The sequence below is a fragment of the Oncorhynchus mykiss genome, chromosome 18 (assembly GCF_057628025.1).
Source record: "Oncorhynchus mykiss isolate SJ-2025 chromosome 18, ASM5762802v1, whole genome shotgun sequence".
NCBI classification, from domain to species: Eukaryota; Metazoa; Chordata; class Actinopteri; order Salmoniformes; family Salmonidae; genus Oncorhynchus; species Oncorhynchus mykiss.
This window is the reverse complement of record NC_143039.1, coordinates 16,541,972-16,557,592: the sequence shown is the minus strand read 5'-3', so window position 1 is coordinate 16,557,592 and position 15,621 is coordinate 16,541,972. Positions and strand designations below refer to the sequence as shown.

Below are 15,621 nucleotides of genomic sequence, written 5' to 3'. Positions count from 1 at the left end.
AGTGTGTCTATTGTTGTGACTTCGATGAAGATCAGATCAAATTTCTGACCAATTTATTCAGAAATCTAGGAAATTCCAAACGGTTTACATGCTTTCTCTTGCCACTGTATCTCTGAAGACCATCCAGTGAAGGGACATCTTAACGCTACGACATTCTAGACGATTTTGTGCTTCCTACTTTGTGGCAAAAGTTTGGGGAAGGCCCTTTCCTGTTTCAGCATGACAATGCCCCCGTGCACAAAGCGAGGTCCATACAGAAATGGTTTATCGAGATCGTTATGGAAGAACTTGACTGGCCTGCACAGAGCCCTGACCTCAACCCCATCGAACACCTTTGGGATGAATTGGAATGCCTACTGCGAACCAGGCCTAATCGCCCAACATCAGTGCCCAACCACACTAATGCTCTTGTGGCTGAATGGATGCAAGTCCCCACAGAAATGTTCCAATATCTAGTGGAAAGCCTTCCCAAAATAGTGGAGGCTGTTATAGCAGCAAAGGGGGGGCCAACTCCATATTAATGCCCATGATTTTTTTATGAGATGTTCGACGAGCAGGTGTCCACATACTTTTGGGGTTGTAGTGTGCATAAGGTTTTAAATTAAGCCAAATTATTTCTATATTTAAATGCCTTGCTGAAATGTAAGCCTCCAAACACTTTGTCATATCTCTCTAACCCACCACTACGAATGTGCTCCTCCCATTCCAATGCTCACCTATTGATACCTTCCTCTGTTTCCCTGTATCTGACCCAGTCAAAGTGGGCAATGAGGGTAATAAAACAGCCATCAGCGGGAAGCTGGCCACCATGTCCTGCTGGTACGGCCTCCCAGACAGGGTACGCCAGGTCCTGTGGAGAAAGACTGCAGAGCAGGGCGACACGACCACGTTGGCCTCCTTTGCCAAGCGAGGCCAACCCAGCATTGAGGAACCTTATCGGGGACGCATGACCCTGAACCCCTCCCTGGGAGACACCCAGCTCTCCATCAGGCCGGTGAAGACGGAGGACGAGGGCTGCTACACCTGCGAGTTCCACACTTACCCAGAAGGCACCAGGAGCGCCACGGCCTGCCTCTTTGTATATGGTGTGTATGGATGGGGGTTATTAGGGGTCATTTGGAAGGTTGTATTGTTGTATTATATCTCAGGGGGTATATCCACTGAGACTATTGCTGTAAGGAAGGTTGTATTGTTGTATTATATCTCAGGGAGTATATCCACTGAGACTATTGCTGTAAGGAAGGTTGTATTGTTGTATTATATCTCAGGGAGTATATCCACTGAGACTATTGCTGTAAGGAAGGTTGTATTGTTGTATTATATCTCAGGGAGTATATCCACTGAGACTATTGCTGTAAGGAAGGTTGTATTATATCTCAGGGAGTATATCCACTGAGACTATTGCTGTAAGGAAGGTTGTATTGTTGTATTATATCTCAGGGGGTATATCCACTGAGACTATTGCTGTAAGGAAGGTTGTATTATATCTCAGGGGGTATATCCACTGAGACTATTGCTGTAAGGAAGGTTGTATTGTTGTATTATATATCAGGGGGTATATCCACTGAGACTATTGCTGTAAGGAAGGTTGTATTGTTGTATTATATCTCAGGGAGTATATCCACTGAGACTATTGCTGTAAGGAAGGTTGCATTATATCTCAGGGGGTATATCCACTGAGACTATTGCTGGAAGGAAGGTTGTATTGTTGTATTATATATCAGGGAGTATATCCACTGAGACTATTGCTGTAAGGAAGGTTGTATTGTTGTATTATATCTCAGGGAGTATATCCACTGAGACTATTGCTGTAAGGAAGGTTGTATTGTTGTATTATATCTCAGGGGGTATATCCACTGAGACTATTGCTGTAAGGAAGGTTGTATTGTTGTATTATATCTCAGGGGGTATATCCACTGAGACTATTGCTGTAAGGAAGGTTGTATTGTTGTATTATATCTCAGGGGGTATATCCACTGAGACTATTGCTGTAAGGAAGGTTGTATTGTTGTATTATATCTCAGGGGGTATATCCACTGAGACTATTGCTGTAAGGAAGGTTGTATTATATCTCAGGGAGTATATCCACTGAGACTATTGCTGTAAGGAAGGTTGTATTATATCTCAGGGAGTATATCCACTGAGACTATTGCTGTAAGGAAGGTTGTATTGTTGTATTATATCTCAGGGAGTATATCCACTGAGACTATTGCTGTAAGGAAGGTTGTATTGTTGTATTATATATCAGGGAGTATATCCACTGAGACTATTGCTGTAAGGAAGGTTGTATTGTTGTATTATATCTCAGGGAGTATATCCACTGAGACTATTGCTGTAAGGAAGGTTGTATTGTTGTATTATATATCAGGGGGTATATCCACTGAGACTATTGCTGTAAGGAAGGTTGTATTGTTGTATTATATATCAGGGGGTATATCCACTGAGACTATTGCTGTAAGGAAGGTTGTATTGTTGTATTATATCTCAGGGGGTATATCCACTGAGACTATTACTGTAAGGAAGGTTGTATTGTTGTATTATATATCAGGGGGTATATCCACTGAGACTATTGCTGTAAGGAAGGTTGTATTATATCTCAGGGAGTATATCCACTGAGACTATTGCTGTAAGGAAGGTTGTATTGTTGTATTATATCTCAGGGAGTATATCCACTGAGACTATTGCTGTAAGGAAGGTTGTATTGTTGTATTATATCTCAGGGGGTATATCCACTGAGACTATTGCTGTAAGGAAGGTTGTATTGTTGTATTATATCTCAGGGAGTATATCCACTGAGACTATTGCTGTAAGGAAGGTTGTATTGTTGTATTATATCTCAGGGAGTATATCCACTGAGACTATTGCTGTAAGGAAGGTTGTATTGTTGTATTATATCTCAGGGAGTATATCCACTGAGACTATTGCTGTAAGGAAGGTTGTATTGTTGTATTATATATCAGGGGGTATATCCACTGAGACTATTGCTGTAAGGAAGGTTGTATTGTTGTATTATATCTCAGGGGGTATATCCACTGAGACTATTGCTGTAAGGAAGGTTGTATTATATCTCAGGGAGTATATCCACTGAGACTATTGCAGGAAGGAAGGTTGTATTGTTGTATTATATCTCAGGGGGTATATCCACTGAGACTATTGCTGTAAGGAAGGTTGTATTATATCTCAGGGGGTATATCCACTGAGACTATTGCTGTAAGGAAGGTTGTATTGTTGTATTATATCTCAGGGAGTATATCCACTGAGACTATTGCTGTAAGGAAGGTTGTATTGTTGTATTATATCTCAGGGGGTATATCCACTGAGACTATTGCTGTAAGGAAGGTTGTATTGTTGTATTATATATCAGGGGGTATATCCACTGAGACTATTGCTGTAAGGAAGGTTGTATTGTTGTATTATATCTCAGGGGGTATATCCACTGAGACTATTGCTGTAAGGAAGGTTGTATTATATCTCAGGGGGTATATCCACTGAGACTATTGCTGTAAGGAAGGTTGTATTGTTGTATTATATCTCAGGGAGTATATCCACTGAGACTATTGCTGTAAGGAAGGTTGTATTGTTGTATTATATCTCAGGGGGTATATCCACTGAGACTATTGCTGTAAGGAAGGTTGTATTGTTGTATTATATCTCAGGGAGTATATCCACTGAGACTATTGCTGTAAGGAAGGTTGTATTGTTGTATTATATCTCAGGGAGTATATCCACTGAGACTATTGCTGTAAGGAAGGTTGTATTGTTGTATTATATATCAGGGGGTATATCCACTGAGACTATTGCTGTAAGGAAGGTTGTATTGTTGTATTATATCTCAGGGGGTATATCCACTGAGACTATTGCTGTAAGGAAGGTTGTATTGTTGTATTATATCTCAGGGGGTATATCCACTGAGACTATTGCTGTAAGGAAGGTTGTATTATATCTCAGGGGGTATATCCACTGAGACTATTGCTGTAAGGAAGGTTGTATTATATCTCAGGGGGTATATCCACTGAGACTATTGCTGTTAGGAAGGTTGTATTATATCTCAGGGAGTATATCCACTGAGACTATTGCTGTAAGGAAGGTTGTATTATATCTCAGGGAGTATATCCACTGAGACTATTGCTGTAAGGAAGGTTGTATTGTTGTATTATATCTCAGGGAGTATATCCACTGAGACTATTGCTGTAAGGAAGGTTGTATTGTTGTATTATATCTCAGGGGGTATATCCACTGAGACTATTGCTGTAAGGAAGGTTGTATTGTTGTATTATATCTCAGGGGGTATATCCACTGAGACTATTGCTATAAGGAAGGTTGTATTATATATCAGGGAGTATATCCACTGAGACTATTGCTGTAAGGAAGGTTGTATTATATCTCAGGGGGTATATCCACTGAGACTATTGCTGTAAGGAAGGTTGTATTGTTGTATTATATCTCAGGGGGTATATCCACTGAGACTATTGCTGTAAGGAAGGTTGTATTATATCTCAGGGGGTATATCCACTGAGACTATTGCTGTAAGGAAGGTTGTATTGTTGTATTATATCTCAGGGGGTATATCCACTGAGACTATTGCTGTAAGGAAGGTTGTATTGTTGTATTATATCTCAGGGGGTATATCCACTGAGACTATTGCTGTAAGGAAGGTTGTATTGTTGTATTATATCTCAGGGGGTATATCCACTGAGACTATTGCTGTAAGGAAGGTTGTATTGTTGTATTATATCTCAGGGGGTATATCCACTGAGACTATTGCTGTAAGGAAGGTTGTATTGTTGTATTATATCTCAGGGAGTATATCCACTGAGACTATTGCTGTAAGGAAGGTTGTATTGTTGTATTATATCTCAGGGGGTATATCCACTGAGACTATTACTGTAAGGAAGGTTGTATTGTTGTATTATATATCAGGGGGTATATCCACTGAGACTATTGCTGTAAGGAAGGTTGTATTATATCTCAGGGAGTATATCCACTGAGACTATTGCTGTAAGGAAGGTTGTATTGTTGTATTATATCTCAGGGAGTATATCCACTGAGACTATTGCTGTAAGGAAGGTTGTATTATATCTCAGGGGGTATATCCACTGAGACTATTGCTGTAAGGAAGGTTGTATTATATCTCAGGGGGTATATCCACTGAGACTATTGCTGTTAGGAAGGTTGTATTATATCTCAGGGGGTATATCCACTGAGACTATTGCTGTAAGGAAGGTTGTATTGTTGTATTATATCTCAGGGAGTATATCCACTGAGACTATTGCTGTAAGGAAGGTTGTATTGTTGTATTATATCTCAGGGGGTATATCCACTGAGACTATTGCTGTAAGGAAGGTTGTATTATATCTCAGGGGGTATATCCACTGAGACTATTGCTGTAAGGAAGGTTGTATTGTTGTATTATATCTCAGGGGGTATATCCACTGAGACTATTGCTGTAAGGAAGGTTGTATTATATCTCAGGGGGTATATCCACTGAGACTATTGCTGTAAGGAAGGTTGTATTGTTGTATTATATCTCAGGGAGTATATCCACTGAGACTATTGCTGTAAGGAAGGTTGTATTGTTGTATTATATCTCAGGGGGTATATCCACTGAGACTATTGCTGTAAGGAAGGTTGTATTATATCTCAGGGGGTATATCCACTGAGACTATTGCTGTAAGGAAGGTTGTATTATATCTCAGGGGGTATATCCACTGAGACTATTGCTGTAAGGAAGGTTGTATTGTTGTATTATATCTCAGGGGGTATATCCACTGAGACTATTGCTGTAAGGAAGGTTGTATTATATCTCAGGGGGTATATCCACTGAGACTATTGCTGTAAGGAAGGTTGTATTGTTGTATTATATCTCAGGGGGTATATCCACTGAGACTATTGCTGTAAGGAAGGTTGTATTGTTGTATTATATCTCAGGGGGTATATCCACTGAGACTATTGCTGTAAGGAAGGTTGTATTATATCTCAGGGGGTATATCCACTGAGACTATTGCTGTAAGGAAGGTTGTATTGTTGTATTATATCTCAGGGGGTATATCCACTGAGACTATTGCTGTAAGGAAGGTTGTATTGTTGTATTATATCTCAGGGGGTATATCCACTGAGACTATTGCTGTAAGGAAGGTTGTATTATATCTCAGGGGGTATATCCACTGAGACTATTGCTGTAAGGAAGGTTGTATTGTTGTATTATATCTCAGGGGGTATATCCACTGAGACTATTGCTGTAAGGAAGGTTGTATTGTTGTATTATATCTCAGGGAGTATATCCACTGAGACTATTGCTGTAAGGAAGGTTGTATTATATCTCAGGGGGTATATCCACTGAGACTATTGCTGTAAGGAAGGTTGTATTGTTGTATTATATCTCAGGGGGTATATCCACTGAGACTATTGCTGTAAGGAAGGTTGTATTATATCTCAGGGGGTATATCCACTGAGACTATTGCTGTAAGGAAGGTTGTATTGTTGTATTATATCTCAGGGAGTATATCCACTGAGACTATTGCTGTAAGGAAGGTTGTATTATATCTCAGGGGGTATATCCACTGAGACTATTGCTGTAAGGAAGGTTGTATTGTTGTATTATATCTCAGGGAGTATATCCACTGAGACTATTGCTGTAAGGAAGGTTGTATTGTTGTATTATATCTCAGGGGGTATATCCACTGAGACTATTGCTGTAAGGAAGGTTGTATTGTTGTATTATATCTCAGGGAGTATATCCACTGAGACTATTGCTGTAAGGAAGGTTGTATTGTTGTATTATATCTCAGGGGGTATATCCACTGAGACTATTGCTGTAAGGAAGGTTGTATTGTTGTATTATATCTCAGGGGGTATATCCACTGAGACTATTGCTGTAAGGAAGGTTGTATTGTTGTATTATATCTCAGGGGGTATATCCACTGAGGCTATTGCTGTAAGGAAGGTTGTATTATATCTCAGGGGGTATATCCACTGAGGCTATTGCTGTAAGGAAGGTTGTATTATATCTCAGGGGGTATATCCACTGAGACTATTGCTGTAAGGAAGGTTGTATTGTTGTATTATATCTCAGGGAGTATATCCACTGAGACTATTGCTGTAAGGAAGGTTGTATTGTTGTATTATATCTCAGGGGGTATATCCACTGAGACTATTGCTGTAAGGAAGGTTGTATTATATCTCAGGGAGTATATCCACTGAGGCTATTGCTGTAAGGAAGGTTGTATTATATCTCAGGGAGTATATCCACTGAGACTATTGCTGTAAGGAAGGTTGTATTGTTGTATTATATCTCAGGGGGTATATCCACTGAGACTATTGCTGTAAGGAAGGTTGTATTGTTGTATTATATCTCAGGGGGTATATCCACTGAGACTATTGCTGTAAGGAAGGTTGTATTGTTGTATTATATCTCAGGGAGTATATCCACTGAGACTATTGCTGTAAGGAAGGTTGTATTGTTGTATTATATCTCAGGGGGTATATCCACTGAGACTATTGCTGTAAGGAAGGTTGTATTATATCTCAGGGGGTATATCCACTGAGACTATTGCTGTAAGGAAGGTTGTATTGTTGTATTATATCTCAGGGGGTATATCCACTGAGACTATTGCTGTAAGGAAGGTTGTATTGTTGTATTATATCTCAGGGGGTATATCCACTGAGACTATTGCTGTAAGGAAGGTTGTATTGTTGTATTATATCTCAGGGAGTACATCCACTGAGACTATTGCTGTAAGGAAGGTTGTATTGTTCTATTATATCTCAGGGGGTATATCCACTGAGACTATTGCTGTAAGGAAGGTTGTATTATATCTCAGGGGGTATATCCACTGAGACTATTGCTGTAAGGAAGGTTGTATTGTTGTATTATATCTCAGGGAGTATATCCACTGAGACTATTGCTGTAAGGAAGGTTGTATTGTTGTATTATATCTCAGGGGGTATATCCACTGAGACTATTGCTGTAAGGAAGGTTGTATTGTTGTATTATATCTCAGGGGGTATATCCACTGAGACTATTGCTGTAAGGAAGGTTGTATTATATCTCAGGGAGTATATCCACTGAGACTATTGCTGTAAGGAAGGTTGTATTATATATCAGGGGGTATATCCACTGAGACTATTGCTGTAAGGAAGGTTGTATTGTTGTATTATATATCAGGGGGTATATCCACTGAGACTATTGCTGTAAGGAAGGTTGTATTGTTGTATTATATCTCAGGGGGTATATCCACTGAGACTATTGCTGTAAGGAAGGTTGTATTGTTGTATTATATCTCAGGGGGTATATCCACTGAGACTATTGCTGTAAGGAAGGTTGTATTATATCTCAGGGAGTATATCCACTGAGACTATTGCTGTAAGGAAGGTTGTATTGTTGTATTATATATCAGGGAGTATATCCACTGAGACTATTGCTGTAAGGAAGGTTGTATTATATCTCAGGGGGTATATCCACTGAGACTATTGTTGTAAGGAAGGTTGTATTGTTGTATTATATATCAGGGAGTATATCCACTGAGACTATTGCTGTAAGGAAGGTTGTATTGTTGTATTATATCTCAGGGGGTATATCCACTGAGACTATTGCTGTAAGGAAGGTTGTATTATATCTCAGGGGGTATATCCACTGAGACTATTGCTGTAAGGAAGGTTGTATTATATCTCAGGGGGTATATCCACTGAGACTATTGCAGGAAGGAAGGTTGTATTGTTGTATTATATCTCAGGGAGTATATCCACTGAGACTATTGCTGTAAGGAAGGTTGTATTGTTGTATTATATATCAGGGGGTATATCCACTGAGACTATTGCTGTAAGGAAGGTTGTATTATATCTCAGGGGGTATATCCACTGAGACTATTGCTGTAAGGAAGGTTGTATTGTTGTATTATATATCAGGGGGTATATCCACTGAGACTATTGCTGTAAGGAAGGTTGTATTGTTGTATTATATCTCAGGGAGTATATCCACTGAGACTATTGCTGTAAGGAAGGTTGTATTGTTGTATTATATATCAGGGGGTATATCCACTGAGACTATTGCTGTAAGGAAGGTTGTATTGTTGTATTATATATCAGGGGGTATATCCACTGAGACTATTGCTGTAAGGAAGGTTGTATTGTTGTATTATATCTCAGGGAGTATATCCACTGAGACTATTGCTGTAAGGAAGGTTGTATTGTTGTATTATATATCAGGGAGTATATCCACTGAGACTATTGCTGTAAGGAAGGTTGTATTGTTGTATTATATCTCAGGGAGTATATCCACTGAGACTATTGCTGTAAGGAAGGTTGTATTGTTGTATTATATCTCAGGGAGTATATCCACTGAGACTATTGCTGTAAGGAAGGTTGTATTGTTGTATTATATCTCAGGGGGTATATCCACTGAGACTATTGCTGTAAGGAAGGTTGTATTGTTGTATTATATATCAGGGAGTATATCCACTGAGACTATTGCTGGAAGGAAGGTTGTATTGTTGTATTATATCTCAGGGAGTATATCCACTGAGACTATTGCTGTAAGGAAGGTTGTATTGTTGTATTATATCTCAGGGAGTATATCCACTGAGACTATTGCAGGAAGGAAGGTTGTATTGTTGTATTATATATCAGGGGGTATATCCACTGAGACTATTGCAGGAAGGAAGGTTGTATTGTTGTATTATATCTCAGGGAGTATATCCACTGAGACTATTGCTGTAAGGAAGGTTGTATTGTTGTATTATATCTCAGGGAGTATATCCACTGAGACTATTGCTGTAAGGAAGGTTGTATTGTTGTATTATATATCAGGGGGTATATCCACTGAGACTATTGCTGTAAGGAAGGTTGTATTATATATCAGGGGGTATATCCACTGAGACTATTGCTGTAAGGAAGGTTGTATTGTTGTATTATATCTCAGGGAGTATATCCACTGAGACTATTGCTGGAAGGAAGGTTGTATTGTTGTATTATATCTCAGGGAGTATATCCACTGAGACTATTGCTGTAAGGAAGGTTGTATTATATATCAGGGGGTATATCCACTGAGACTATTGCTGTAAGGAAGGTTGTATTGTTGTATTATATATCAGGGGGTATATCCACTGAGACTATTGCTGTAAGGAAGGTTGTATTGTTGTATTATATCTCAGGGGGTATATCCACTGAGACTATTGCTGTAAGGAAGGTTGTATTGTTGTATTATATCTCAGGGGGTATATCCACTGAGACTATTGCTGTAAGGAAGGTTGTATTGTTGTATTATATCTCAGGGGGTATATCCACTGAGACTATTGCTGTAAGGAAGGTTGTATTGTTGTATTATATCTCAGGGGGTATATCCACTGAGACTATTGCTGTAAGGAAGGTTGTATTGTTGTATTATATCTCAGGGAGTATATCCACTGAGACTATTGCTGTAAGGAAGGTTGTATTGTTGTATTATATCTCAGGGAGTATATCCACTGAGACTATTGCTGTAAGGAAGGTTGTATTATATATCAGGGGGTATATCCACTGAGACTATTGCTGTAAGGAAGGTTGTATTATATCTCAGGGAGTATATCCACTGAGACTATTGCTGTAAGGAAGGTTGTATTGTTGTATTATATATCAGGGGGTATATCCACTGAGACTATTGCTGTAAGGAAGGTTGTATTATATCTCAGGGGGTATATCCACTGAGACTATTGCTGTAAGGAAGGTTGTATTGTTGTATTATATATCAGGGGGTATATCCACTGAGACTATTGCTGTAAGGAAGGTTGTATTATATCTCAGGGGGTATATCCACTGAGACTATTGCTGTAAGGAAGGTTGTATTGTTGTATTATATCTCAGGGGGTATATCCACTGAGACTATTGCTGGAAGGAAGGTTGTATTGTTGTATTATATCTCAGGGGGTATATCCACTGAGACTATTGCTGGAAGGAAGGTTGTATTGTTGTATTATATATCAGGGGGTATATCCACTGAGACTATTGCTGTAAGGAAGGTTGTATTGTTGTATTATATATCAGGGGGTATATCCACTGAGACTATTGCTGTAAGGAAGGTTGTATTGTTGTATTATATATCAGGGGGTATATCCACTGAGACTATTGCTGTAAGGAAGGTTGTATTATATCTCAGGGGGTATATCCACTGAGACTATTGCTGTAAGGAAGGTTGTATTATATCTCAGGGGGTATATCCACTGAGACTATTGCTGTAAGGAAGGTTGTATTGTTGTATTATATATCAGGGAGTATATCCACTGAGACTATTGCTGTAAGGAAGGTTGTATTATATCTCAGGGGGTATATCCACTGAGACTATTGCTGTAAGGAAGGTTGTATTATATCTCAGGGGGTATATCCACTGAGACTATTGCTGTAAGGAAGGTTGTATTGTTGTATTATATCTCAGGGAGTATATCCACTGAGACTATTACTGTAAGGAAGGTTGTATTGTTGTATTATATCTCAGGGGGTATATCCACTGAGACTATTGCTGTAAGGAAGGTTGTATTGTTGTATTATATCTCAGGGAGTATATCCACTGAGACTATTACTGTAAGGAAGGTTGTATTGTTGTATTATATCTCAGGGGGTATATCCACTGAGACTATTGCTGTAAGGAAGGTTGTATTATATATCAGGGGGTATATCCACTGAGACTATTGCTGTAAGGAAGGTTGTATTGTTGTATTATATCTCAGGGAGTATATCCACTGAGACTATTGCTGTAAGGAAGGTTGTATTGTTGTATTATATCTCAGGGGGTATATCCACTGAGACTATTGCAGGAAGGAAGGTTGTATTGTTGTATTATATCTCAGGGGGTATATCCACTGAGACTATTGCTGTAAGGAAGGTTGTATTGTTGTATTATATCTCAGGGGGTATATCCACTGAGACTATTGCTGTAAGGAAGGTTGTATTGTTGTATTATATCTCAGGGAGTATATCCACTGAGACTATTGCTGTAAGGAAGGTTGTATTGTTGTATTATATCTCAGGGAGTATATCCACTGAGACTATTGCTGTAAGGAAGGTTGTATTATATCTCAGGGGGTATATCCACTGAGACTATTGCTGTAAGGAAGGTTGTATTGTTGTATTATATCTCAGGGGGTATATCCACTGAGACTATTACTGTAAGGAAGGTTGTATTGTTGTATTATATATCAGGGAGTATATCCACTGAGACTATTGCTGTAAGGAAGGTTGTATTGTTGTATTATATATCAGGGAGTATATCCACTGAGACTATTGCTGTAAGGAAGGTTGTATTGTTGTATTATATATCAGGGAGTATATCCACTGAGACTATTGCTGTAAGGAAGGTTGTATTGTTGTATTATATCTCAGGGGGTATATCCACTGAGACTATTACTGTAAGGAAGGTTGTATTGTTGTATTATATCTCAGGGGGTATATCCACTGAGACTATTGCTGTAAGGAAGGTTGTATTGTTGTATTATATCTCAGGGGGTATATCCACTGAGACTATTACTGTAAGGAAGGTTGTATTGTTGTATTATATATCAGGGAGTATATCCACTGAGACTATTACTGTAAGGAAGGTTGTATTGTTGTATTATATCTCAGGGAGTATATCCACTGAGACTATTGCAGGAAGGAAGGTTGTATTGTTGTATTATATATCAGGGAGTATATCCACTGAGACTATTACTGTAAGGAAGGTTGTATTGTTGTATTATATCTCAGGGAGTATATCCACTGAGACTATTGCTGTAAGGAAGGTTGTATTATATATCAGGGAGTATATCCACTGAGACTATTGCTGTAAGGAAGGTTGTATTATATCTCAGGGAGTATATCCACTGAGACTATTGCTGTAAGGAAGGTTGTATTATATATCAGGGAGTATATCCACTGAGACTATTGCTGTAAGGAAGGTTGTATTGTTGTATTATATCTCAGGGAGTATATCCACTGAGACTATTGCTGTAAGGAAGGTTGTATTGTTGTATTATATATCAGGGAGTATATCCACTGAGACTATTGCTGTAAGGAAGGTTGTATTGTTGTATTATATCTCAGGGAGTATATCCACTGAGACTATTGCTGGAAGGAAGGTTGTATTGTTGTATTATATATCAGGGAGTATATCCACTGAGACTATTGCTGTAAGGAAGGTTGTATTGTTGTATTATATCTCAGGGAGTATATCCACTGAGACTATTGCTGTAAGGAAGGTTGTATTGTTGTATTATATCTCAGGGGGTATATCCACTGAGACTATTGCTGTAAGGAAGGTTGTATTGTTGTATTATATCTCAGGGGGTATATCCACTGAGACTATTGCTGTAAGGAAGGTTGTATTGTTGTATTATATCTCAGGGAGTATATCCACTGAGACTATTGCTGTAAGGAAGGTTGTATTGTTGTATTATATCTCAGGGGGTATATCCACTGAGACTATTGCTGTAAGGAAGGTTGTATTGTTGTATTATATCTCAGGGAGTATATCCACTGAGACTATTGCTGTAAGGAAGGTTGTATTGTTGTATTATATATCAGGGGGTATATCCACTGAGACTATTGCTGTAAGGAAGGTTGTATTGTTGTATTATATATCAGGGGGTATATCCACTGAGACTATTGCTGTAAGGAAGGTTTTAATTGATTATGGTTTTTGCTGGAATTTCCTGCTCCCAATCTTCACTGATAAAGATGTGGCTCAAAACCAGTAGCAGTCATCTACTGCCCAGCCATTCTAGTATATTTTATATTTAGTTTGTTGGAAAACGTAGCCATGTGCCCCAAGGTAGTCAGTTGTTGTGCTCATTGAAGGCCAAACAGGCCCATTGAGACTGGATGAGATGATGTGTGTTTATGTCTATACACTCCAGGTCATTAAAGGGCCATGTGTAATCACACTATAATCACACTGTAATCACACTGTAATCACACTGTAAACACACTGTAATCACACTGTAATCACACTGTAAACATGTGATAATTTCCCGTATGATGTTGTCATAGTAGACATTCTAATAGTAGACTGGAAGGAATAGTAGATAGGAAGGAAGTCGTATTATAAGATGATACACTTCTCCGTGTGTGTGTGTGTGTGTGTGTGTGTGTGTGTGTGTGTGTGTGTGTGTGTGTGTGTGTGTGTGTCAGATAGAGCACAGGAAAGGGAAGCCGATGGGAAGAGCCAGAATGGGTCACAATGCTACTGTTTAGACCTGCTGTGGAGATACTCTATTGTACAGTTACTAAACCCAGGGCCCTTTAGGGGTGGAAGGCTACCCTTTAGTTCAGGACTGTCCAACCCTGTTCCCGGAGATATACCCTCCTGTAGGTTTATACTCCAACCCTGGAGGATGGTATCTCTCCAGGAACAGGGTTGGAGTATAAACCTACAGGAGGGTATCTCTCCAGGAACAGGGTTGGAGTATAAACCTACAGGAGGGTATCTCTCCAGGAACAGGGTTGGAGTATAAATCTACAGGAGGGTATCTCTCCAGGAACAGGGTTGGAGTATAAACCTACAGGAGGGTATCTCTCCAGGAACAGGGTTGGAGTATAAATCTACAGGAGGGTATCTCTCCAGGAACAGGGTTGGAGTATAAACCTACAGGAGGGTACCTATCCAGGAACAGGGTTGGAGTATAAACCCACAGGAGGGTCTCTCTCCAGGAACAGGGTTGGAGTATAAACCTACAGGAGGGTACCTATCCAGGAACAGGGTTGGAGTATAAACCTACAGGAGGGTCTCTCCAGGAACAGGGTTGAGCTGTTTTAGTGCATTCTGCCCACTGAAATATAAGAACCACAAATGTTCTGCCCCTTGGTGGCATACTGAGAGAGATACGAGTATTTCACACTGGAGACTCAACATGGCCTATTGTCATTTCACAGTTATGGAATGGAAGTTATAGAATTTGACTTTGACAGAATGCCTCTTAGACGCTGTGTGGCTGTCTATGGACTGATTACAGTCCTCTTAGATGCTGTGTGGCTGTCTATGGACTGATTACAGTCCTCTTAGATGATGTGTGGCTGTCTATGGACTGATTACAGTCCTCTTAGATGCTGTGTGGCTGTCTATGGACTGATTACAGGCCTCTTAGATGCTGTGTGGCTGTCTATGGACTGATTACAGTCCTCTTAGATGCTGCGTGGCTGTCTATGGACTGATTACAGTCCTCTTAGATGCTGTGTGGCTGTCTATGGACTGATTACAGTCCTCTTAGATGCTGTGTGGCTGTCTATGGACTGATTATAGTCCTCTTAGATGCTGTGTGGCTGTCTATGGACTGATTACAGTCCTCTTAGATGCTGTGTGGCTGTCTATGGACTGATTACAGTCCTCTTAGATGCTGTGTGGCTGTCTATGGACTGATTACAGTCCTCTTAGATGCTGTGTGGCTGTCTATGGACTGATTACAGTCCTCTTAGATGCTGTGTGGCTGTCTATGGACTGATTACAGGCCTCTTAGATGCTGTGTGGCTGTCTATGGACTGATTACAGGCCTCTTAGATGCTGTGTGGCTGTCTATGGACTGATTACAGGCCTCTTAGATGCTGTGTGGCTGTCTATGGACTGATTACAGTCCTCTTAGATGCTGTGTGGCTGTCTATGAACCGATTACAGAATGTGAGTGTTGG

The 15,621-nt window shown here is 39.6% G+C and overlaps 1 protein-coding gene across 6 annotated transcripts in view; it reads left to right on the top strand.

The window, feature by feature from the left end:
- Positions 1-15,621, top strand: part of LOC110525760 (OX-2 membrane glycoprotein) — a 41,846-nt gene that overhangs the window by 8,373 nt on the left and 17,852 nt on the right. For all 6 annotated transcript variants that reach the window (XM_090207408.1, XM_090207406.1, XM_090207407.1 and 3 more), the window contains exon 5: positions 756-1,085. In XM_090207408.1, coding sequence (XP_090063534.1) covers positions 756-1,085 — 330 coding nt within the window. The remainder of the gene's footprint in view (positions 1-755; positions 1,086-15,621) is intronic.